Below are 27,198 nucleotides of genomic sequence, written 5' to 3'. Positions count from 1 at the left end.
GCACCGCCAGGAGTAATTCCTGAGTGCATGAGCCAGAAGTAACCCCTGTGCACTCCGGGTGTGATCAAAAAAGACCAAAAAAAAAAAATTAAATTAAACTTTTGAAAAATTCTAAAAAACAAGTACAGGTATTCCTCAAAAATTAAAAACAGAACTACCATATGCCCCATCATTCCACGGCTGGGCATGTGCCTGCAGGAAACAAAACCACTAACTTGAGGAGACTGTCTGAGACTGGAGAGAGAGTGTAAGGGTTAAGGCACTTGCTTTGCTCATGGTCAACCCTGGTCCAATCCCCAGGACGACACAGGCTCCCTAAGCACAAAGCCAGAAGAAAGTCTTGAGCACAGCTATAACAAACACACAGTCACACAGACACACAGACAGACATAGACACACAGACACAGACTCACACACAGAATTTGGTTTACATATAAAATGGAATCTCCAGCCATAAAAGAATTCTGCCACTTATGTCAAGTTGGAATCCGAAGGCACTGTATTAAGTGAGCAAGACAACGACAAATAGTTTACAGTCACACTTTTATGAAAAAAACCTCCCTAGAAAATGAACTTGAAAATACAGAGAACAGACTGGTGGTTGACAGAAGCGAAGATTAGAGAAGGGAAAAGGGCGAAATGAGGAGAAAGGTGAAAATGAGCAACAATGGTAAGAGGGTACAAATGTCCAGTTATAAGTCCTGAATATGTAATATGCTACTGTGGCTATAATTAGCAATATGACCATATGTATATCTGAAAGCTCATGAGAATAAATCTTAAAAGTTCCTATCAAAAGAAAATAAATCGTAACTACATATGGGATGGATGTTAAGTAAACTTACCGTCGTAGTCATTTTGTAGTATAAACATATATAAAATAATTATGCTGCTGTAACAATACTATTCCACTATATGCCAATTCTATTCCGACAAAAATTTATTTAAAGTGTCACTGTATATAAAAAGTAGTACAGAAGAGTCCCAATTAATAGGAAAAAATTTTAATGCTCTCAAAGTGCTTGACTTATATGGTAAAATTGGAGACAAAATTAGAGATTATAACTGCCATTCAATAATGGGCTCAAGAAAACATCAATCTTTTTTTCTGGGGAAAAGACTACATTTTTTTTTGCTTTTTGGGTCATACCCGGTGTTGCACAGGGGTTACTCCTGGCTCATGCACTCAGGAATTACTCCTGGTCAGGGGACCATATGGGATGATGGGAATCGAACCCGGGTCGGCCGCGTACAAGGCAACCGCCCTACCTGCTGTGCTATTACTCCAGCCCCCCAAAAGACTAAATTTTAAGTAAACTTTTTGAAAAATGAATCAGGCTTCTTTTTCTTTGTAAAAAAGTATATACAAGGTGAAATAATTTAGGAAGAAATTCATCCACCAGAGGGGGCTCTTACAAAACAGGAGAAATAAAATGCCAACATTAATTTACAAATATGGCAAACAAATAATGAATCAAGAAAACATTCTTTAAAATGACTACCAATAAATATCAATATCCACACAATATCAACTACTTCTTATAAAGTAAAACCCTTTAGTTCATGATTATGTGGAATTAATGAACTAAAGGGTTTGTTTGATAAGATTTTTGATTTCTCAGAAAAATTTCTGAGAAATACAATTTTTTCATCACTTCAATAGGTCCCCAGATTTATTATACAGGTGCACCAAAGATAAACAAAATGTATGCAAGAGTTGTAGCTAACTAGCTACCAAGAGTAAGTCAATAACAAAAGTAGTATTTATCCCTTCCACTATAACCAACACACAACCCTTTTTCATATATTCTATCGAAATTTCTAAAGGCCCTATAAAAGCATTTTACTTGCTTCCCAACTGTTTCTACCGTTCAACTGATCTTGACTTACAATCTCTTTTTCAAGAATTTTAGGGTTTTACATTATCTTAGAGTCCTCATTCTTTTCATTTATGTGAACTTACTTGGCTATATCCTAATATCTCTAAAACAGAGACATTTGGCAAGAATTCTGGAATTTAATCTCAATTCTGCCATGTAACAGCTCAGGGAACTCATTTAGCATCTCAACACTTCCCTTTCCTTTAAAACTTATTTATGTTTGTTTGGGGGGCACACCTGGCTGTGCTCAGGGTGTACTGCTGGCCCTGTACTCAGGGATCACTCCTGAGGATGTTCGGGAGACTGGAAGAGGGCCAGGGATAGAACCCAGGCAGGTGGCGTGCAAGGAAAACACCTCACCCGCTGTACTATATAGCCCCTCATGCTTCTTAACAGGAAGTCATCCATGCTTATCTCTTGAACATCCTACTTACCATCAGAAATGTTATACCAATTTGTAAATTATACCTTGTAGGATAAGATAGCCTCAGGTAGTTTAGGTTTATTGGGTTGTTCCCATCACAGTGCTCCCTTTTCTCTGTGCTTACTTGTAACTTCTTTTTTTTGTGCTCAGTTGACTAGTAAATATTGTTTTTCTCTTCTCCTTAAGTTCTTTGTATAGTATGTTCAGAGCAGCGTTCTTTTTGCATGGGCACAGGAAGACAGTAGTAAATGCTATGCTTTTGTTATGTGGGAGTCATTTGATTCTAAATGATATTTTCCTCCTGGACATCTGTTCTCTCAACCTAAACCTAAGCTGCCCTTACTTCCTAGCACCCCCAAAAGCAGGGTCCCGACGAGGGATGGGATGGACCCAGGGCAAGCGATGAACTAGCTATGTGCTACCCTGGCATCGAGATGGGCCTGGCCAAAGTGCCTAATGCTTAACTATAAGTTAAGAGCCTGGTCATGGACAGATGCTGTCATGATCCACCATGACCCAAAAATAACAACTAGATTAGGACCCTGCTAGCATGAGGAATGATTAATCTGGCCTGAGTGTGGTAGTCTGAGTCTGTGGCAAAACGTTCCCAGGAGATCTGCCCTACAAGCTTCAATGTATCTCTTACTGTGTCCATACAAAAATAACTAAAGGAGAACACCTTAAGTGGTATTTTGCCTGTGGGCCATCAGGAAGGGCTTCCCTGTGTTGTTTTTGCTTCCAGACCAGGTGGCGCTTGGGCCCTGAGGGCAAGGTGGAGAGCTATAAATAGTGGTGGGGGGCTAGGCAGAATCCAAGAGAAGCAGGGGAGGTCAGAATAAAAGAGAATCAGGAGCCAGAATCCAAGAGAAGCAGAAAGTAGTGAGAGGCTGAATCCAGAGTCTGAATCCAGAGAGCTGGGATGGAGGAATGAGGGGCAAGGAAGAAAGAATGTGTGACATGGGAGAGATGAGAGATTGAATACACGGTAACTACTCAGCAACCAGCCTGGTCCTCGTTCTTTCTTCGCCTGCCCCATCGCCTATAGCCATCCTGATCCTGTCCATTCACAGGGGCTCTACAGCACCTAACGCGACAGTGAGAGAGAGCTGCCTGAGAGCCTACAAACACACATCCCTCAGGCGCCGGAGTAGTTCTTTACAATACCTAGAGGCTCTTTAAAAAAAAAAAAAAGTCATATTTATATCCATAGAAAAAGGCATAAACTAAATAGAGAAATTTTCTTTACAAGTACACAATTTAAGTTAGCTAGCAAACAATGAGCCCCTACTTCCTTGAAAAAAAAAAAAAGCTACAGTTAAAGTTCTCTAGCACATCTGATAATCTGACAGAGGAAGTAACCCCTGACCTGATTCTTTATTCATTAGATAAATGGGAACATATGGGATAGAAAAAAAACAAACATAACTTTCATAACTGTTTTCAGTGTAAGGATGTAAGGGCAACTAAAACACCAAACCACAAAAAGAGGTCATGTATGGGAAACATAAGCATGTCATCAGAGAAAGACTAAAAAGACTTATCACAGCCAGATCATGCCAGGCTTTTGAAACCAAGTCCAGAGTCTAAATTTTACTTTGTCTAATATGAAAAGTTCAAATTTTATTAAGACGACAGTTCTATGTTAATAATTATATAATAAAAATATGAATCTGTTTTAACATATAAAATGCATTAGAAATATCTTTACTGTGCCAGTGTCTGAAAAATTGCTAATAGGCTATTAATCAGGTGGGTGCAGAAAGAATAGAAAGGTGCAAAAAGTACTGAATCAGTAAGATGTGAAATCAAGACTCAGTAAGTACGAAGTGAAAATTAATGAAATGTGGGAAGAAAAAGGAAGTGTGTTCTGTGGTGCCCAGATTTCTCTACAAATCATTTAACCATTTTTTAAAAATTCCAAATCATATTCTAACACTTTTTATTGATCCAAATTCTTTTTACCTATAAAAATATACTTCACAAAAACACAGAACAACTAATAGATCAAAATACTGGAAGACAGCGAGGTTGCCATGAAGGGGAAGAGAATGGGCCACTTATTACATCTGGCATACTGAAAACACCCTGATTAATAGCTAGATTCAGGATAACAATAATCACTTGCTCATAAAATGGGAACCAAGACTCTGGTATTAATTTTTTTGTTTGTTTTGTCAGGGATCACACTCAGTGATGGTCAGGTTCCTTCCAGCTCTGCTCTTAGGAATGACTCCTAGCTGTGCTCAGGAGACCATACTGGATGCCAGGGATGTATATATCTGGGACGGTCACGCACAGTGCAAGCAGCCTATCCACTGTACTATCTGAACCCTGGTATTAATTTTTTACTAATATACGCCCATGCCTCAGTATCTAAAAATGCATATGAAATACCATAATCATTCAATAAATACATTTGTGAATGAAAATAGAAAAAAACTATTAACTGGCATGTCCCACTTGGATGTGGGTTAATTAACACCAACTGCAGCACCACCATTAATGTTTTAAAGTTACTATTATCAATATACTGGTCTCAATGCTGACAACTCAATCTTCTCACCCACTCTCAAAACAAAACAAATTTTGTTTTGTTTTAGAAGCCAAAGTTAACAACGCTCAGGACTAACTCCAGGAATCCTCCTGGTGGTGCTCAGGGGACTATGGGATGTGGGAGATCGAACCCAGAATGGCCGCAAGCAAGGCTAGCGCCCTACCTGCTGTACTATCTCTCCAGCCCACCCCACTCTTTCTTTCCCTTATTAAATATCTTCTGATCATTTTATTTTCAAAAGTGTAAGCTGCAATATATTGATTTAGTAAAGGTTATAATGAACATTTCCAGTAACCATGGACAGTCAAAAAAAAAATCTTCAACCAACATACCACAGGACAAAAATGACATCTAAGATTTTATAGACTTTTTCATTCTGCAATTCTAGGATTTAATGATTTAATGGCAGAACAGTCATCACTAGACAAAATATTTCCCTATAGAGTTCATCGACATCTTACCAGGTCTTTCCTTCCCCGTGCCTTTTGACTCCGCAAGTTTTTGAATCAAGCTTTCAACTGTAGTATTAGCCATGTTATTTATAAATTCTTCATGGACCTATAAAAATGATAAAGAAGACTTTTAAAATAAATATTCTTACTATATTTCAAACAAAACTTACACAAAGAAAATTCAGTAGGCCAAAATATTTCGGTTTTGGACTGAGCCTCTTGAAAACTCACTTAACTAACATGAGGCTAAAGTATCAGGAGATGTATGGGTACTAAAGCACCACATGTGAGTGCCTTAAGATGTGTTATCACTGCCTAAGAAATCAAGGCAGCTTCACTTCCTATCCCCATCTTTGAGTGCTTCAGGAACCTTTCTCCCCCACACATGCACAAATAAACACTGTGGTTTATACGAAGTTGTTCATGATGATTTGTTACAGGCATTCAATACTCTAAGACCAATCCGGCCACCACTATTACCTACAGGTAATTCTTATGATAAAGAAGACATACAGACAGTGAAAACAGCTTTAGATCCCAAATAATAAAGAATAACAGACTTCACCATTTTCTACTTGTTTCAATACACCCCAAATGAAAAACAAAAGCCTCAGGGGTTGAAGAGATAGCACAGCAGGTAGGGCGTTTGCCTTGCACACTGCCGACCCAGGTTCGATTCCCAGCATTCCATATGGACCCCCAAGCACTGCCAAGAGTAATTCCTGAGTGCACAGTCAGGAGTAACCGCTGAAACATCACTGGGTATGACCCAAAAAGAAAAAAAAAAGCTTAAGCACTTTTGAAAAATTCATAAGCACAATTTCTACAACTTAATGATGTAGATCTTCTAAATTAAAAATAATACTATTAATATATTTAACTAGCATATATTCTTTATCTGAAATAATTTATCATCTGAGTTTTGTATTTTCTTCCCCAAGCCTAAGTTTTAAATTTTTTTAAATGTCATAAATGAACAACAACAAAAATCTTCAGGAGTCAGCTCAACGAAAGTGAAAAGCTTACCTGGCCTATTTGCAAATGAATTTCCTTTATGGCATTAGACAAAGATCCTATAATTTCCTTTATGTGAATGAGATGAGTTTCTTCAATATCTTGAAATTTCTGGGTAGCAAGTACAAAAGTTAAATACATACACAAACACACAGAGAAAAATCAAAAGACTTTTTTTTCAGCAATCATCTAATATAGCTAGTCAAATTTAGGAAAAAAATCCTTAATTATGCAACATTTAACAATGCTTCTTGACAAATGTATCTAACACACTCACTAAAATGTAAGACTAAGGAAGAAATTAATGTTTTTTGCTATGCCACTTTCTAGGAAAAACAAACCTTTTCAGCATTTGAAACATAAGGGATGGTCAAAAAACTACAAGATGCAGAAAATAATAGAGTCACAAACATCTTTCAACTTTTGAAAGCTGAAAAACTGTATTCTCTCTCCAACCCTTTTATTTTTAGAAGTGTAATATAAATATAAACTAAAAAGTTTTATTTAAGGGCTGGAGAGATAATACAGCAGGACAGGTGCATGCCTTGCATGCGGCCAACCCGGTTCAATATCTAGTATCCCTATGGTTCCCAAGCACCTCCAGGAGTAATTCCTGAGGACTGCCGGGTGTGTCCCCAAAATAAAATAAAACCAAAAAAGGAGTTTACTTTTTAAAGATCTGAAGACTTTATGGCCTTGTTCACAAACTTTCAAACTCATATTCACTTCCTGAAATGTTAGTAGATAATCTACCAAATAGGAAGTTTATGGTCAAAGAAATTTGGGAAAGTCTTGTATATTCTATCTTAGCAGTTTTCAACTGAAAATGGGAATGCTTCAGAAAACCCAGGAAACATATTTTAACTACAAAAATACATAAATCCTCCACTATAACATGATGGAGGGGCTGAGAGAGAGAAAAACGTTACTCGGAAAAAATTCCCAGGTCATTCTGTTTATTCATTCCCCAGGAAGAACGCCATTTACTACATTTGGCTTTTCAAAAAAACATACCAAAAACTAGAATACTAAAATAAGAAAACTTGTCTCACTCAGCTTAACCCAGTATTTTCCAAGTTTCTTTGACCACAAAACTCTTTGTTCTATTTTACTTCTTCTCTGAATATCTAATAATATTTCACAGAATAAAAATATTCATTAAAATAGCATCTGGGAAATGCTAAACTAGTCATTTTCAAACAAAATACATTTGTCATTTCTACAGCACAAATCTGATTACACATTTTTGGCCAAACTGGTTAATCAAATTAAATTTCATCATTCCTTTTTTAATATCCAAATTTCAAAAGCATTGAATTACATGATCAGAAATCACTAGGCCAAATGATGATATTTATATTTGTGGAAAAGGTCTGAACATTAAGAGTCCAAAATTTGTGTCAGTTTTATTAATGAGAAATAAAAGAGCCCTTGTAACTGACTAAGTCAAAGAACACTGTAATTTAAGACCCAAAATGTGTTTTGCCATATTTTTTTTTTTTTTGGCAGTGTCTGGGACAGAACCCTGGTCCCATGTAAAGCTTGGTTGCCGAGTCACATCTCACATCCCCAGCTCAAGAGCCAGAATTAATTTCAGTAACTGAGAATATATGTTTATGTTCAACACAAAGGGAAAAAAATTAAATACTCAAGTAAATTCTAATCTCTTTTACTACAGGAGCACGATTCTACTTATGCTTATACTGAAGTCACTCTCACCTTAAATTCCAACAATTAAATACACAAGATATTTTCTCATATAGAAAAATCTAAATCCAATCACTAACTTTGTATGAGCAAGTCTAAATTCCAAAAAACTATGTTATCTTCCCATTTTTTCTGAAATGATACCAAATACATATTCTATAATAATTATATAGAAGTATCGTAAAGCATGAGAACATACAAAAACCTCAGAAAAGATTCATGCAATTTTGAAAAAAATGCTGGATTTTTTTTAACATTGGTATAAAAATTATCTGTGTTTGGGGCTGGAGCGATAGCACAGCGGGTAGGGCGTTTGCCTTGCACGCAGCCGACCCGGGTTCAATTCCCAGCATCCCATATGGTCCCCTGAGCACTGCCAGGGGTAATTCCTGAGTATAGAGCCAGGAATAACCCCTGCGCATCGCCAGGTGTGACCCAAAAAGAAAAAAAAAATTATCTGTGTTTATTTTTTTTGAAGTACAAATTTACCAAACCACCCCCGTCCGCAAAACGCCAATACCACTTTTCCACTGCTCCTTGGACTATTTCCATTCGCTATACTGTCCTTTATAACCTCAGTTTTGACATAACAGTCCAAGGGTTTGTCCTCATTGGAGATTATTTAAACGCAACAACCCCGGGGGGATTAAAAAAAAAAAAAGCTGCACACTGTTTACAATAGCCAGAATCTGGAAAAAACCCGAATGCCCCAGAACGGATGACTGGTTGAGGAAACTTTGGTACATCTATACAATGGAATACTATGCAGCTGTTAGAAAAAAGGAGGTCAAGAATTTTGCAGTTAAGTGGATGGGCATGAAAAGTTTCATGCTGAGTGAAATGAGTCAGAAAGAGAGAGACAGACATAGAAAGATTGCACTCATCTATGGTATATAGAATAACAGAGTGGGAGACTAACACCCAAGAACTGTAGAAATAAGTACCAGGAGGTTGACTCCATGGCTTCGAGGCTGGCCTCACGTTCCGGGGAAAGGTCAACTCAGAGAAGCGATCACCAACTACATTGTAGTCGAAGGCCATGTGGGGGAAGGGAGTTGCGGGCTGAATGAGGGCTAGAGACTGAGCACAGCGGCCACTCAACACCTTTATTGCAAACCACAACAGCTAATTAGAGAGAGAAAACAGAAGGGAATGCCTTGCCACAGTGGCAGGGTGGGGTGGGGGGGAGATGGGATTGGGGAGGGTGGGAGGGACACTGGGTTTACGGGTGGTGGAGAATGGGCACTGGTGAAGGGATGGGTTCCAAACTTTGTATGAGGGAAGTATAAGCACAAAAGTGTATAAATCTGTAACTGTACCGTCATGGTGATTCTCTAATTAAAAATAAATAAATTTAAAAAAAAAAAAAAGCTGCAGTACGGAGCTGGAAAAATAATACAGCTGGTAAGGCGCTTGCCTTGCACACCGGCACCCCATATGGCACCCCAAACCTTGCCAGGAGTGATCCCTGAGCACAGAGCCAGGTAAAAGCCTTGAGCACTGCCGGGGATGGCCCAAAACACAAAATATAATTTTTTTTAAAGCTGTGGTCTATATACTCAATGGAATGTTAATCAGCTATTTTATGGGTTTTTTGTTTTTTGTTTTTTTTTGCTTTTTGGGTCACACCCAGCAATGTGCAGGGATTACTCCTGGCTTTACACTCAGGACTTACTCCTGGTGGTGCTCAGGGGACCATATGGGATGCTGGGAGTCGAACCCGGGTCGGCCACATGCAAGGCAAACGCCCTACCCGCTGTGCTATTGCTCCAGCCCCTTAATCATCTATTTTAAAAGATGTCATTGTGTCCTTTACTATAAGACAGATGAACTAGAGAGTGCCAAGCTAAGAAAAGTAATAAAGAGAAAGATAAGCAAAGGATGACTTCATTCAGACATAGTATATAAAGAAAATGTTCTGACTTTTTGATGAAGAGATTCTAAGTACCTCCATTATTTAAAATCAGTAAGTACAAGCCAAGTTAGCAATGGGAATACAGTCTCAAGTGTTTGAATATAAGCATGTTAACTTTCCTAAACCAATGAGTTAAATGTTCTTCCTTACATCTTGAAATTTGTAGTCTTAATATATATTGCTATATTTCTTTTAAAAAAGTGAAAATCTGGGCTGGAGCAATAGCAGAGCAGGTAGGGTGTTTGCTTTTCACATGGCCGACCCGGGTTTGATTCCCAGCATCCCATATGGTCCCCCAAGCACCACCAGGAGTAATTCCTGTGTGCAGAGCCAGGAGTAACCCCTGTGCATCGCATCACCAGGTGTGACCCAAAAAGCAAAAAAAAAAGTGAAAATCTTAGCCACTAAAGATATAATCTGGACCAGGGAGACGGTACTAGGCTCTGCACACAGGGATCAGGGGTTGATCCCAGCACCACAGAGAGATCTGCCAGGACCGATTCCCGAGCACAAGCTCAGAAGTGATACTTCAGCACCCCAAAACGTGGCCCCAAAGCAAGCAAAAATTTCATTTTAATCTTTAATCTGAGAGTATTGTCTAACTAAATCTTGCAATTTCTTTGTTTAAAATAAAATAAAAATCTCATATTTCAAGTTTTTAAGTGTCATTAACTGACAGTGAAAAAATTTACAGGAGGTGGCCAGAGCAATAATCAGCAGGTAGGGCAGGTGCCTTGCATGCAACGACCAGAGGTCAATCTTCAGCACTCTAGATGGTCCCTTTAACCTTGCCAGGAGTGGTCCCTGAGCACAGAGCCAGGAGCATTTCTGGGTGTGGCCCCAAACAAAAACAAAATTTATGTGAGAAGTCTCACACTTTTATCCATGTTTACATCCAACCCAAAGGAATAAAACCTAAATAACCAAGTAAATTCTAAATTCTTTTACCCCAAGGCTTCAATTTTTTTGCCCTCTAGTTAGACTGACATTTTAAGACTCATAAAGATCTTTTTTATACTTACAGAGTACCTAGCATGAGCTGAGAACAGTTTTAAGTGCCAATAAAACAGCAGAAAGCAAACCAATCCCTCTCTCATAGACATCACATTTTCATGGGAGAACATACACAATACAAACAGAAAGAGTTACTGTGTTCTGACCACAGTTCTGGGCCCTCAGATATAAAGACTAAGATCAATGTTCTAGGAAGGGATTCCTCCTAGCCTCATATCAGGGAGAAGGTGATGCAAAACAGCTAGAGTTGAGCCAACTCATCAATTTATGATTAACAAGTAGCATAATAAATATTTGCTACTGAGATTTTTTTTTTTTTATAGCTCACCTGGCACCTCAGCTTCTATATCCAATCTTTCCTCACTGATACAATAAGTCAAACTCAGGCTATAGTAGATGAAATGGTTACTAAGGAGAGTTCAGGTATGAGTCATAAAAGGCCCATTTTAAACCTGGGCCATCTATTCAGGCTGAGAACGATTCATCTTAAGCATATGGGAGACAGACACGTTTTTACTGTCTGTGTTCTCTGACTAAATTGGAAGTTCTATACGTGCAGAATTTTTTTTTAATTGTTTTGTTTAACACTATATCCTCAGCACTGAGTCATTTCTAAGTTTTCTCCTTAGGCAGAAATCAATTTTTCGAAACTAACAATCAGCTAACAAAGATAACAACCAACAAGCATTGTTTTTATCATTTGCCAATGTCCTTATTTCCCCCAATTCTCTTTAAAAGACTTTTTTGATCTACCTGAATCAACTGCTTATGATATAGTTACTACAATTTGGTCCTCAATCCAGAAAACAAAATGGGTAATTTTAAAGCAATATTACTAAACCATCAACCCTGTGCATTTTACACTCTAATAACAAAAAACTACGTGTCATAAAAATAAGTACTCCTTATCCAGTACACAAAACCTGTTTTTAAATTGAATTACTGTGAGATACAGTTACAAAGCTTTTGATTTTCAGTCGTAAAATGATCGAACACCTGACTCTCCACCAGTGTACATTTTCCACCACCAATGTCTCCAGTATCCCTCCCATCGCTGCCCTCCGACCCCACCCTGTGCTTCTATGGCTGGCACCATCCTTCTTACTCTTTCTCTACTTTTGGGCATTATGGTTTGCAATACAGATACTGAGAGGCAATCATGTTTGGTCCTTAGTCTACTTTCAGCACATATCTCCAATCCCAAGCGATCCCTCCAACCACCATTGACTTAGTGGTCCCTTTTTCATCCCAGCTGCCTTCTCCCCCAGCACATGAGGCAGGCTTCCAACCATGGAGCAATCCTCCTGACCCTTCTCTCTCTATCCTTAAGTGTTAGTCTCATATTGTTATTTTATATCCCACAAATGAGTGTGCAGTCATTCTATGTCTGTCCCTCTCTTTCTGACTCATTTCATTTAGCATGATACTCTCCATGTCCATCTACTTATATGCAAATTTCATTACTTCATCGCAATAGCACAGTGGCAGGGCATGTGCCTTACATGCGGCCTACCCGGGTTCGATTCCTCTGCCCCTCTTGGAGAGCCCGGCAAGCTACCGAGAGTATCTCGTCCGTATGGCAGAGCCTAGCAAGCTACCCGTCACGTATTCAATATGCCAAAAAACAGTAACAAGTCTCACAATGGAGACGTTACTGGTTCCCGCTCGAGCAAATCAATGAGCAATGAGATGACAGTGCTACAGTGAACATCTCTCCTAACAGCTGCATAGTATTCCATTGTGTAGATGTACCAAGGTTTCTTTAAAACCTGTTTTAATTTAAAGGCTTAAAAGCTCCAAAGAGACAGAGGTTCTTACCTGCACTGTATTAGACCTCGAGGTTGGTCCCCAGCACTGCCATGTCCCACCCCAAGCCCAGCACCCCCTACGGAAGCGGCACCAGGCTGCACTGGACGAAATGATAAAAGTGACAACCTAGTGATGGGATTCGGGCCAGGGAAGGTTGACGGGGGTCATTCTGCTGGTGTGGTACTGGAATGTACTCATGAAGGCCTGTCATTAATAGCATTGTAAACCACAGCATCTCCATTTTTTTTTAAATACCAACCTGAGCTGTTTCTGTCATTTTCTGTTCAAAATCAGCTTTTGCTAATGCGTATTTTTCCACATAAAGTTTATAGGTATCTGTCGCTTTCTTCGATTTAACAGCTGCCTATAACAAAACAATAAAACATTTTGAACCATACAAATGACTTATTTTTTTTTCTTTTTCTGATACAAGTCACAATAAAATATAAGCATTTTAAGAAATGAGGCTATAGGGGCTAGAGCAATAGCACAGCGGGTAGGGCATTTGCCTTGCATGCGGCCGAGCCGAGTTCAATTCCCAGCATCCCATATGGTCCCCGAGCATCACCCGGAGTAATTTCTGAATGTAGAGCCAGGAGTAACCCCTGTGCGTTGCGTGTTTGACCCGAAAAGCAAAAAGAAAAAAAAAAAAAAAGAAATGAGGCTACAATGAATTCAATGTAACCAACTTCAATACTTTTCCCAAGTTTCCTTACCAAATATTTTCTGTTGCACTGACACAAAAATGGCTGCTGTACTCTGCAGTCTGAGCTGCAGTACTTACTGGGGGCCCCCGAATCTGGTGGTACAAGGTGCTTTGGGGGGTTGTCTTCTTTCAGCTGTGGGGCTCCTGCATATTACAGCTCTCAGGTTTGAGAGGTGGTTAGCCAGACAGGGTCACTCAGCTGGCCTCAGCAATCCGCTCCTCTCCGGCCGTGGTGCTCACTGGAGGTCACAGCATCCTTAGCTGCAGTGCTCACACACACTTGGCCACGGTGCACTGGAACTTACACACCGTAATAGGTCGAGGGTCCCTGACAGCAGTCACGAGAACTACAGGCTGGACATGCTTCTGAGCACGGAGTCAAGAATACACTCTGAGCACTCCCAGCATCACAGTAAGAACCACCACCACATCCCTGGAGAAGCTGTGGTCACTGGGGCCAACCCTGGCAGTATGTGCCCCAGCAGTGACATCTGAATGGTCCATGCTCTTGTGAGTGTGGTGCTATGCGGGCACTAGGGTGCTTCTCCACCTGGCAAGTACTAGGAGGGCTTGCAGTCCCAGAGATCAAAGTGGCATGCATCCCACAAGTGTGAGCCTTCTCTCCGGTCCCCTAATTACTTCCCTTTAAGAACACTGGACAGGGGCTGGAGTGATAGCATAGCGGGTAGGGCGTTTGCCTTGCACGCGGCCGACCCGGGTTCAAATCCCAGCATCCCATATGGTCCCCTGAGCACCACCGGGGGTGATTCCTGAGTGCAGAGCCAGGAGTAACCCCTGTGCATTGCCAGGTGTGACCCAAAAACCAAAAAAAAAAAAAAGAAAAAGAACACTGGACACTGGCCATGGAGCTGGTTCAGCAGTAGAGCAGTTGCCTAGCATGTGGATGATCTGAGTTGGATCCCTGGCATTGCACAGGCTGAGATCACAAGAACTGGGATGTGCTCTGGGTAGAGCACTTGTCTTGAATGTACCAGGCCCTGCGTTTGGCCCTGAGCACCACTGAGTGTGGTCCCCACATCAAAACAAACAAGAGTCCAGGCTGTATCTCAGTGGGAGAACACTTGCTATGTGTGTCTGAGGCTCTAGATTCAATCACCAGCTTGTTTCCAGCAAGAATCTTTTCCCTAAACTCTCAGCTTCCAATAAAGCTTTAACCCCTACCAGCAGTTCAAGATTTCTCTTTCTAGCTTCAGCTTCCCACAGCTAGTGGAGATCCTTTTTTTTTTTAATTTTATTGATTCACTGATTTGATTTACTGATATAATTACAAGCTTTTATGTCTGAGTTACAATCACACAATGATCAAACACCCATCCCTCCACCAGTGCACATTCCCTACCACAATATCTCCAGCATATCCCCACCTTTCCCACCTTCCCACTGCCTCCATGGCAGACAATATTCCCCATACTCTCTCTCTATTTGGGGGCATTATGGTTTGCAATGCAGATACTGAGAGGTTATCATGTTTGGTCCTTTATCTACTTTTGGCACAGCTAGTGGAGATCCTTGAACTGCAACTCAAGTGAGGACGATTTAGTGTCTTTTACAACTTAAGAGATAAATTTTACTAAATTTGATAAATTTGGGGCTTAAGTTCAATAAGCCTGAACAAAGTCTACAGAGGGTTCTGGCTCCTGTTCCATTTCTGAGTCACAATGATTAATATTTTTCTTTATGGACCCTCTTAAGTTTTCCCATTGCATGTTTCATTCATAATCGATGCATCTGGAAGAGGATATTTTAAAACTGTGAACTTACTGTGCCTCAATTTTTTCCTCTCAATTTTTGTTGTTTTATTTTGAGGCGATACCTGACAATGCTCAGGGGTTACTCCTTGCTCTACATTTAGGAATTACTCCTGGCAGTGCTCAGGGGAACCACATGGAATGCCGGGGATCAAACCAGGTCAGTCACGTGCAAGAAAAACACCTTACCCACTGTACTAGCTCTCCTGCCCCAAATTTTTAACTGATATTAAAGTATCATGTTGAGTGAAAAGAATCAGAGGAAGACCGACATACACAGAATGACTGCACTCATTTGCAAAATATAAAACAGCATAGTATGAGAATAATACCCAAAGACAATAGAAACAAGGACCAGGAGGACTCTATGGTAGGAAGCTTGATGAGGGAGTGGGGAAGTGAAGTTAGGACAGAGAAGGGACCACCATGACAATGATAGTTGGAAATAATCAATCTGGAGAAGAACTGAGTACTGAAATGAGGTAGATACACATAAATAACCTTTATAACAGTATTGCAAATGGGGGGGGGCGGGGAGAAAGAGAGACAGACAGACAGACAGACATTTCTGTCACAGCGGAAGCTAGGGAGGTGGTGGTGGAAGGAAACAGGGGACACTGGTGGCAGGAAATGGTGCTGGATCACTGTATGACTGAAACCCAACCACGAACAGCTTTGAAGCTATGTATCACACGGTGATTCAACTTTAAAAAAAATTAACAGAACTACATTATCCCAATTCCATCAGCTGTTTTATTTATCCATATTCTTTTCTAGTATTTACCCATATACATATCTGTGTAGTTTTTTCATTGCAATATAGTTATAATTTGATTTTAATGGTATTTCAAACCCCTTAAGACTTAAAACTATTAATCCCTATGGCTTACTCCTAAATGAGATGTACCACATCAAACAAGTGAATGGTTAGTTTAAACTGTTTTTGAAAGTGGGGGGAGGGGGACTAAAAGTCTCAATTAAAATGCAATTGGAGGAAAGGGTTGTGGTTTACCACAATACTACATAAATGTGTTCCAAGTCAGCGATATCATCCTCAACAGAAATTTTGAAGTTATCTTTAAGTATTTATGCTCTCAAAATATACCAAATATATCAAAGTCTTGCTTCAAAAAACTTTCACCTCATTCTACACCCTATATCAAAAAATATTTCAGTATGTTATAAAAATGTTCTGTAAATATGTCACTGGAATAGAGAAATCATTCCTTTTTATGTAACTGCTAATCTATTAGCCAGGCAAAAGTTATCTTGCAACCTACCTGTTTCACTTAGGTAAATTACTAACACTCAGAGGGATGGAGTTTACATCTTCAACATGAGGTTGCTCTTGAAAGAGAGCATGATGAAATACAGTCCTGCATATAAAAGTGTGTTATAATTACCTTGTCTATTTCTCTTTGTGTAGCCCCTTCCTTTTTCAAACGTTCTTGCTCTACACACTTGGCATTATAATTTTCTTTGGATTTCTGGAGGGCCTGAGTTATGCTCTGAATGGTTTGAACAGCTTCCAGAGTTCCTGCAACTTCTTCTTTAGTCTGTTAGAGATAAAATAAATCATCAAAATAAGTGAACTTTAAAACACTCAATTTTGAACCAATTAATCCTTTAACAAAGAAGATACCTTTTTATGTGATTTTACTTGTTCTTCGCCATACTTCTGAACTTCCTTTATTAATTCTTGTAATTTTCTAACAAGATCTAAGTGACAATTTGCTAATTTCTCCGTAGATGTTTTGAACACATCCCACACTGGTGCAAATGTTCTAAGGGGGGGGAAAAAAACAAGCATGAGTATAACTTACTGAAAGAAAAATGTTTAAGGTTCTAAAATAGAACCAAAGGAAAAACTGTCATGTTCAGCATTTTAGCTAAGCAAAAATGAAATTAAAATAAATTTCTATCTTTTTAGTTTTTTGTTTTTATTTGTTTGGCTGGTAGGTTTTTGGGTCACATCAGCTGTCCTCAGAGACCAGTCCTTATAAGGGCATGGGGGACCATATGTGGTGCCAGGGATCAAACCTGGGTAAGACTGGTGGAAGGTTACTATCGCTCCAGCCTCTAAGACATTAATTTTTAAATGCTATATGACACCTTTTTTACCTCAGGTATATAAAAATGGGTCAACAACTTATCACAGATCTGACTGTAGTCCTTTCTACATTAAACCATACTCTTTTCTAAACTAATTTAGTTATTTAAACCTCTATCAAAAGCCTCAATAATACACTAAAGCTAAAAATTAGCCTAACGCATTTCAATTTTAGACTATTAGGGTGTTCCAGACACAGAGAAATCTTATACTGAATTTTACTGTAAAATCTCAAAAATAACTGAACTTTTTGGAAATCTTAGCTAAAATATATATACATTTTTTGTTTGTCCGATCGGGGGCCACAGTGGACTATGGTAAAGGTTTACTCCTGACTTTGAAGAAGCGAAAGGGATCATTCCAGGGGGTTCAGCGAATCCTATGTGGTGCGATGACTGAACATGGGTTGGCTGCATGCAAGGCTAGAGCCTTACTTACTGTATAATCTCTCCTGCCCTGTAAAATAGAATTTCCCAAATTTCGGATAATAAAATCAGATTAAGGACTCCAGCTGTTAGAATTTGGGTCTATCCACACAGCCACAGGGACAGCCCCATGTGGGCTGAGTTCATGTTCTGCATGCCGGAAGCCTGGAACTGCCCAATCCCCCAAAGACTGCCAGGAACAAGGCCCAGGCACTGAGCTGGGAGCAGCCCCAGAGCACCACCGGGTAGGGTTCCAAAACAAAATAAATAAACTTGTATACAATAACTTCTTCCCAGCATTGCTGGACTAGAAGCACATCTCTTTTCAATAGATTATTTAACATTCTTTTATCAAAGAACACATTGCTTTCAAAACCAATTTTTAAGAGGAAAGTTTAATGTCTATAAAAAGACTATCTGCCCTGCACACGGCCTACCCAGGTTCGATCCTGGCACCCATCTGATCCCCTCAAGTCTGCCAGGAGCACGCCCTGAGCACAGAGACAAGAGTAAACCCTGAGCACTGCTGGATGTAAATTAAAAGACTAATATTAGGTATTTCAGGGGCTGGAGTGATAGCACAGCGGGTAGGGCGTTTGCCTTGCACGCGGCCGACCCAGGTTTGAATCCCAGCATCCCATATGGTCCCCTGAGCACCGCCAGGGGTGGTTCCTGAGTGCATAGCCAGGAGTAACCCCTGTGTATCGCCAGGTGTGACCCAAAAAGCAAATAAAATAAAATAAAATAAAATAAAATAAAATAAAATAAAATAAAATAAAAAATTAGGTATTTCAGTAATTTGAATAAAATTAATTTAGAGCAAGTACTTAAGGATTTCTGTTCATCAAAAGTTAAGTGAATTGCAGAAAACTGGAATGATATGCATAAGACAGAACATTTACACTCTCAAAATTACATGTGACTGTTTAATTAAGGGGGGAAATGTTTCATTTACTTCATGTTCACTAAATTAGCAAGTTCAATTTTATTTCAATCAGTCAAAAATGAACTCACCAAAGACACATTTTAGCTAAAAATATCATGGATTGCTAAATGAATTATTTATGGATTATTACACTCTCAACAGAAACTTGAGTCTTGGGAAGTTCACCTACATCAATGGCTGAAAAGAGTTCTTCAAAGGAATCAACTCACCCAAGTTGTGAACAATTGCTTGCAGATTTTGCTAGCTTCGTCATTGACCTGGAGTATGCCTCTTCTATTGTAGCTCTGTTAAATCAAATTTCCATATCATATACTTAATAACCAAACACATACAAAACTATCAAAATATAGGTAAATTATGGGAATAAAAAGTTAACCCAAATTATATGTTAAAATTATGCAGGAGGCAAAAAGCTGGGCTGGAACATCTGCTTACACGCAGAAAGTGTTGGGCCCATTACCTGAGCACCACCAGAAATGCCCGCAAACACAGCCAGCCCTATTCAAATATCCAAAGATCCAAAATTAAAAGTAAATGAGTAGGTAAGTGGTCCTAAATTTCTGGCCTATTTTTACTAGATATAAAGAACTTACCTAATAAAGAAATAGAGCAATTTATGACACAAAAAGAGAAGAAAACTTAGGAGAAGTTGCTAATCTTTTATCTTTAGTACCTGTGACTATCTGAATAGGAGTACAAAAGTGCTCTGGCTCTGGGGCCCAAGTGATAGTACAGCAAGTAGAACTGCTGCCTGGCACACAGCTGACCTGGGTTTGATCTCTGGCGCCCCATATGGCCCCCGGAACCTGTGAGGAGTAATCCCTGATCACAGAGCCAGCAGGAACCCCTGAGCATCATCAGATGTGGCCCCCAAACAAACAGCCCAGAAACAGGTGCCATAGCGATAGTATAGAGGTAGGACACTTGCCTTGTACACGGCGGACCCAGGGTAAATTCCTGGCACCCCACATGGTCCCTCACGCCCCACCAGGGGTGACCCCTGAGTGCAGAGCTAGAGTAAGCCCTGAGCACGGCCAAGTGTGGTCCCTCAAAAAAAGTCCAGAAATAGCAGTGTCCATGGGGATGCAGGGAAACCCTCACCCACTCTTAGTGGAATGCCATCAGGTTCAGATTTAGACTCTGGAACTGTATGGAGACTTCTCAAAAAACTGAAAATAAAATCCCGTATGATGCCACCTTGTTAAGCTCTTGTGCTTGATCTCGATGTCTCCCCCTCTTCTCCCTCCTATACCTATCTTTTCTTCCCTTTCTTTCTATTTAATTTTTGTGTGTGTGAAGCAAGAAATGTTTTATGGAAACATATTTAAGAAGGTGTGAGGGGAGAGAAAGGAAGAAGCACATCTTCAAGAGAGAACACGGGCTTCTCCAGAGTGGAGACAAGCGAATGAGACATGTGTTCACAGGAGCAACGGGGTTGAAGAGCAAGCCTTTTCCTTTCTAATGCTCTCCTTTCAAGGATATCTGCTTCAAACTGTGCCACAGACTGCGATATAACTGATTACTATATTCTGGTACTTGGGTTGGGAAATATAAAAACTAATAGCAAAAATGAAAAACTATATAGTGAGGAGCAGTTAAAAATTAATTTTAAAAATGAACAACTCAGAAATTTCATAAATACATACCAGAGTACAGAACACCAGGTCTTATCCGAAACAAATTTCACAAATACTACAGAAACAGATATGATGCTGAGAAAGATTATAACAGGGTATTTTGGTTCGGGGGTGGGGGTGTTGGGCTCACCCAGCACTGTTTAGGAGCTGTTCATGGCTCAGTGCTCAGGAGTGACCCCTGGCGGTCTCAAGGGACTATGTTTTGTTTTGTTTTGTTGAAGTAAAACATTTTATTTTAGAAAGGGGAAGGAGGGAGAGAAAGTGAGAGACTAACACACTCAAAAGAGAATACAGGCATCTCCGAAGGCGGAGAGCGCCCCTACACACAGAGCAGCATTAGATATGGAAGCATGAAAAAGTACACATCTCAAGAGGGGAGATGCAGGTGCTACATGAGCTCGGGTGCCACATGTTATCGGGTGCCACATGTGCTTGGCCATGTGGGCACAAGCAGCACATGGGCTCAGACAGCATATGTGCCTAGGTGACCATGTATGCTGCTGGGGATTTGAGCCAGAGGGGCACAGCCAATGTATGTATGCTGCACATAAGGCAAGTGGTTTAGCACTGTACTATCTCTCCACCCTATAACAGTGTGTTTTTTTTAATTAATTAATTTATTTTTAATTCGTGAATCACCATGAGGGCACATTTACAGATTTATACACTTTTGTGCTTATGCTTCCCTTATACAAAGTTCGGGAACCCATCCCTTCACCAGTGCCCATTCTCCACCACCAGTAAACCCAGCATCCCTCCCACCCTCCCCGATCCCATCTCCCCCCACCCCGCCCTGCCACTGTGGCAGGGCATTCCCTTCTGTTCTCTCTCTCTAATTAGCTGTTGTGGTTTGCAATAAAGGTGTTGAGTGGCCACTGTGCTCAGTCTCTAGCCCTCATTCAGCCCGCAACTCCCTTCCCCCACATGGCCTTCGACTACATTATAGTCGGTGATCCCTTCTCTGAGTTGCCCTTACCCCAGAATGTGAGGCCAGCCTCCAAGCCATGGAGTCAACCTCCTAGTACTTATTTCTACAATTCTTGGGTGTTAGTCTCCCACTCTGTTATTCTATATACCCTAGATGAGTGCAATCTTTCTATATCTGTCTCTCTCTTTCTGACTCATTTCACTCAGCATGAAACTTTTCATGCCCATCCACTTAAATAAAAAATTCATGACCTCCTTTTTTCTGACAGCTGCATAGTATTCCATTGTATAGATGTACCAAAGTTTCCTCAACCAGTCATCCGTTCTAGGGCATTCGGGTTTTTTCCAGATTCTGGCTATTGTAAATAGTGCTGCGATGAACATACATGTGCAGATGTTGTTTCGATTATACTTTTTTGCCTCTCTGGGATATATTCCCAGCAGTGGTATTGCTGGGTCAAATGGGAGCTCAACCTCTAATTTTTTGAGAGTCGTCCATATTGTTTTCCAGAAGGGCTGAACCAGTCGGCATTCCCACCAGCAGTGTAGAAGGGTCCCTTTCTCCCCACATCCTCTCCAACAGCGGTTGCTTTTGTTCTTTTGGATGTGTGCTAGTCTCTGTGGTGTGAGGTGGTATCTCATGGTTGTTTTGATCTGCGTCTCTCTGATGATTAGTGATGTAGAGCACTTTTTCATGTGCCTTTTGGCCATTCGTATTTCTTCCTTGGTAAAGTTTCTGTTCATTTCTTTGCCCCATTTTTTGATGGGGTTGGATGTTTTCTTCTTGTAGAGTTCAACCAATGCTTTATATACCATTGATATCAACCCCTTATCTGATGGGTATTGTGTAAATATCCTTTCCCATTCTGTGGATAGTCTTTGGATTCTGGTCACTGTATCTTTTTAATGTGGCCACACTCAACAAAAGCATTTTGGAGTAGTTATCACACTGCTGAGCTCTAAAGAAAAGACAGGCCCCATTGACTAGGTTTGACCAATAAGCATGCACTATGCCTGAAGAAAACTGTTCAATCAAACAGCAATGTCTCAGAAAAAAACGAGGAATCTGGATGAACTAAGCTACGAAAGGTAGTTTGGAGTCAGATCATGAAGATCTCTACCTTAAGACCAATAGAAGGCCTTTAAAATACTTTAAAGGCTTAAACAGAAGAGTTAACAAATGCATCTATGATTTGTCTTTTCCTAGAGACCACACAAGCAGTGTTCAGGGACTACTTTCATCTTGGGGCTTATGGGTCATCTCCTTGCTCAAGGGCCCACATGGTGACAAGGATCAAATCAGAGCCTTCTGCATACAGTACATGTGCTCCAGGCTTTAAGCTATGTCATCAGCCTGATCTTTAATTTTTTAAGATTCACTATAATTTTAAATTTTAGAGAGATAAGTACAGGAGGCAGAATATCTGTCTTGCATATGGTCAACTCTTCGGCACCACAAATGTCCCCTGAGCACCACTAGGAGTCACTACTGAGCACAGAGCCAGGAATATCCTGAGTACCATGGTATGTTCCAACCCCCCTTCCATCAAAAAAGCACAACTTCAGTGTAGAGAACAAACTACAGAAGAGCAAGAATGAATATACACAGAGCAGGTAGGAGCTGCAGATATAATCAGTTTAAGCAAAAATAACACTAGTTTGGATCAGAAGCCTCTGGGGTGGGGAGAGAAGGCACTGTAGCACTGTCGTCCCATTGTTCATCGATATACTCAAGCGGGCACCAGTAATGTCTCCATTATGAAACTTGTTACTGTTTTTGGCATACTAAATATGCCACGGGTAGCTTGCCAGGCTCTGCCGTGTGGGCGGGATACTCTTGGTAGCTTGCTGGGCTCTCTGAGAGGGACAAAGGAATCGAATCCGGGTCGGTCGCGTGCAAGGCAAATGCCCACTGTGCTATCGCTCCAGTCTGATAGATGAGAAGGCAACTGCCTTAAATACCACTGCTGTGAGAGGGAGTAAGTGCTATGAAGAAAAATAAAGGAGGGAGAGGTGAAATGGAATGAAGGGCTGACTCACTGCCCACTGGTTCATAAAGGAATTAGATTCTGCATTAAGAAAAAAAAAATAATGAGGGGATGACCAAGGAGCTCTGACCTTCTTGTGGTGACTGACGTGAACAGAGCTAAAGAATAATGACAACTACTTTCACAGTCTCAAGGTAGATAAAGTGATACAGGAAAAGGCTAGGAGTCATGCCCAGAAGGCTGGGGCAGGGAGAGGAGGCAGGGAGGGCGGTAGTACAGCATGGAAGGCATTTGCCTTGTAGGCGGCTGACCCAGGCTCAATCCCCAATACCCCGTATGATCACAGAGCCCACCAAAAGTGACCCCTGAGCACAGAGATAGGAAAAGCCTTTAGCACCCCTGGGTGTGGCCCCAAAAAACCAAAACCAAACAAAGAAACAAAAATTGCTAGGCGATGTGGACTTCTCGAGTCCCTTTATTCCTGGTAAAGATGATGCAAAAGCCAACAAGGAAAAGGTTTGCACACCACCCTATGACTTCGAGACTCCCTCTTTCAAGTAAAGACGTGAGCCCCTGAAAATTGCCAGGTGTGGCTCAAACCCTAACCCCGCTACCCCGACACAGACGCAAAAACAGTGGAGGGATGAAAGCCATAAATGGTATTACATCTATTTCCCATTCCCATAATTAATCTGTAAACTCCCTAAAATCAAAATCTGTATTTTACACTATGTTCTCACAATCAAGACAAGCACCGGGGCTGGAGTGATAGCACTTGGGGCTGGAGTGATAGCATAGTGGGTAGGGCGTTTGCCTTGCACGTGGCCGACCCGGATTCGATTCCTTTGTCCCTCTCAGAGAGCCCAGCAGGAGTAATTCCTGAGTGCAGAGTCAGGAGTAACCCCTGTGCATCGCCGGGTGTGACCCAAAAAAAAAAAAAGACAAGCACCTGGTACACAACTGACACAATATAATAGGAAAGACAATGGAGAATTATATCTAAAGGCAAAAATGTCCCGTGTCATCAAGGTAAAGATCTTACGTGTTGTCAATAAAAATTACCAAGGAGGATGAACTACAAAACAACCAAATCGTATTGGTATTTTAATAGATACTTCGAGGGCAGGGCAGGCCCTTCTGGCAATTCCTGGCCAAGCACTCAGAGGTTTAATGTGAAGCTCCAGATGAACACTGCCAAGACCCTGCAGTGCCGACTCAGATCACACCGCAGTGCTCAGACATCCAGGGCTACACCCAGCAATTATCAGGGAATCCTGTGGTGCCGAGGCATGAACTGGGACCGGCCACAAGCAAAGCATATCCACTGATTCCTGTACTATCTCTCCGATCTATGTTAACAGGTTTAAAACTGACTCTCAATTCCTAAATGTGGTAAAAACGATCACATAACAAACTGCAGAATTTAAATAAAAGGCAGGAAATATAATTGATCACAAGCTTAAACAACTGTTTTCAAATTATTGTAACCTTTCTTTAATAACATGTTCGTTCAAATAAGTGATAATTATTCTATCCTAAAAACTACCTCAAGTTCTTTGTTATAACAACTTACTAGTATATTCAATGACAAATATGTAAATATGTTCAAGCAGTGGCCTGCAAACCAGGAATTCAACAATGTCACTTGAAACCACTGCTTAACAATTCTCAGTATATAGATAATAGACAATCACTACTTTAAAATATTTTATTGCAGTTGAAAACACTGATTAATTACTTTGGTCCAAATCCTTATTTATATTCTAAAATTAAACTTGATAATGAATTTTTTACACTTATTAAAAAATACATACCTTTCTCTTACAAAATCTGCTAGTTCTTTTGTTGATATCTGTCCATGTTTCATATTATGGTAAAGGACATCAAAGCCACTATTCTTTTCCCCCTAGAAATTAAAAACATTTTTAGTTTCAAAACAAAAAATAATCACATGACTTATAAATAACCCTATATTAACTGATATGGAATTATAATACCTAAGTGAGTTGTCTCTCTCTACTTAAACAATTGCCCATTTTATAAATTCCGCACTGTCCCACTGTCATCCTGTTGTTCATCGATTTGCTCGAGCGGGCACCAGTAACATCTCCATTGTGAGACTTGTTGCTGTTTTTGGCATATCGAATATTCCACGGGTAGCTTGCCAGGCTCTGCTGTGTAGGCGGGATACTCTCGGTAGCTTGCCAGGCTCTCCCAGAGGGACAGAGGAATCGAACCCGGGTCAACCTCGTGCAAGGCAAACGCCCTACCTGCTGTGCTATTGCTCCAGTATATATATGTAATTATTATACTTACATACAAGATTCTCACAAATATACACATACTTTATGATCACTTATATGGGTATATTAATGGCAATTTTATACCCATATGAATTTAAAGGCTAAATTTAAAGAAATAATATACAAATTAATTCAAGAAAGCTAAACAAATACTTTTCAATATATTACTAAATCCCATTTCAATTCATTTAAACAGATATTAAGGAACTACTGATTATTTAACCCTTGATTCTGCTTAAGAATAACTAATCAAAGGGTCAAAGCAATAGTACAGTAGGTAGTGCCCCGCAAGTGACCCAGCCAGGTTCAATCTCCAGCATCCAGTACAGTCCCCCAAGCCTGTTAGGAATGATCCCTGAGTACAGAGCCAGGAGTTAAGCCTTGAGTACCTCCAGGTGTGGCCCAAGAACCAAAATAAAGTAAAATTAAAAAAAAAACTAATCAAGGAGCAGGACGAGAGTACAACCAGTAGATGCTTGCCTTGCACACTGCCCACCTGGGTTCTACTCTGGTACCTTATATGGTGCCCTGATCCCCGCCAGAAGTGATCCCTGTGCTCAGAGCCAGGAGTAAGCCCTGAGCACCACCAGATGTGGCCCAAAACCAAAAATTTTTTACAAGAGGAATAACCAATAAAGAGCCAGCAATAGTAGGTTGGGTAAAGAGCTTGCCTGCAAATAGCTGTGGCAGTAAGCCTGGTTTAAATCCCCAGTAGGAAATATGGTACCAAGTACCACTCTGAAGCAGAGAAAGGAACAGCCCATGACCACCACTGGGTGTGGATCAAAATCCCCCTCCCTCCCTTCCCCCTCCCCCCTGGAAGACAGGCTTTGCCTGCAGGAGATTCTGGCACTACATGGTCCCCTAAGCACCAAAAACCAACAAAATCTTAACTTGAGTTAAGACATCAGATATAAGTACTAAATATCACAAATAAATTATAGTTGCTAATGTAAGTCTTTTAATACACTTGAGTAGTGAGAAAAGGTATAGACTTAACAAAATTAATTAAGGGGAAATTAACGGAACTGGGCAGAACACTCCTAGAAAAGTTTAATGCTATTTAAGTCAATAAGTGTCTAATAAATTAGCAAGTCACAACAAAGAAAACATTAGGTATAAACTAGTAAGATCTTTACAGTTAACTTTTTCTTCAATTTTCCAAATAATGAAAAACTGAAAAAGCAAAAAAGTCAGACATAAAAAGCAATACTGTAAGCAAGTATTGCACAATCTGGAACCCAAATCTTCCTGTTGGCCAAAAACAGGAAACATAGAAGCTTCCAGTTCTGTTGAAAAAAATCATTAATAAGCTTGTCAGCTAATATAACAAGAGACTAGTTTACCATACAAATAAAAATGACATATTTGTAGGAGATTAAAACTATTACTGAATTGCATGTGTCCATTTTATCACCCTTGTATCTGAAGTGAATATGATCCTATTATATCAACACAAAAATATTTTTAATAGGCTATTAATTCAAACAAGCATAACTTCCTTTTCCTTAAATACAGAGTTGTACAACTAAGTTGACAACAGACTTTATGATCAAGTAAAATTACAACTAAAGCCCTCAGGTCCTCAATATTTTATTGAAACTAGATGCATGCTCTT

General features: G+C 40.1%; 1 protein-coding gene across 1 annotated transcript in view; it reads right to left on the bottom strand.

The window, feature by feature from the left end:
• FCHO2 (FCH and mu domain containing endocytic adaptor 2) overlaps window positions 1-27,198 on the bottom strand; it is a 92,358-nt gene that overhangs the window by 51,450 nt on the left and 13,710 nt on the right. Inside the window, exons 2-8 of the mRNA XM_055140384.1 lie at window positions 25,092-25,183; window positions 18,935-19,009; window positions 16,887-17,028; window positions 16,648-16,800; window positions 13,029-13,133; window positions 6,337-6,435; window positions 5,320-5,416 (exon numbers count right to left, since the gene is read on the bottom strand). Of these exons, the coding sequence (XP_054996359.1) occupies window positions 5,320-5,416; window positions 6,337-6,435; window positions 13,029-13,133; window positions 16,648-16,800; window positions 16,887-17,028; window positions 18,935-19,009; window positions 25,092-25,183 (763 nt within the window). The remainder of the gene's footprint in view (window positions 1-5,319; window positions 5,417-6,336; window positions 6,436-13,028; window positions 13,134-16,647; window positions 16,801-16,886; window positions 17,029-18,934; window positions 19,010-25,091; window positions 25,184-27,198) is intronic.

This window comes from Sorex araneus, chromosome 1, assembly GCF_027595985.1.
Source record: "Sorex araneus isolate mSorAra2 chromosome 1, mSorAra2.pri, whole genome shotgun sequence".
NCBI lineage: Eukaryota > Metazoa > Chordata > Mammalia > Eulipotyphla > Soricidae > Sorex > Sorex araneus.
This window is presented reverse-complemented; position numbering and strand designations above follow the sequence as displayed.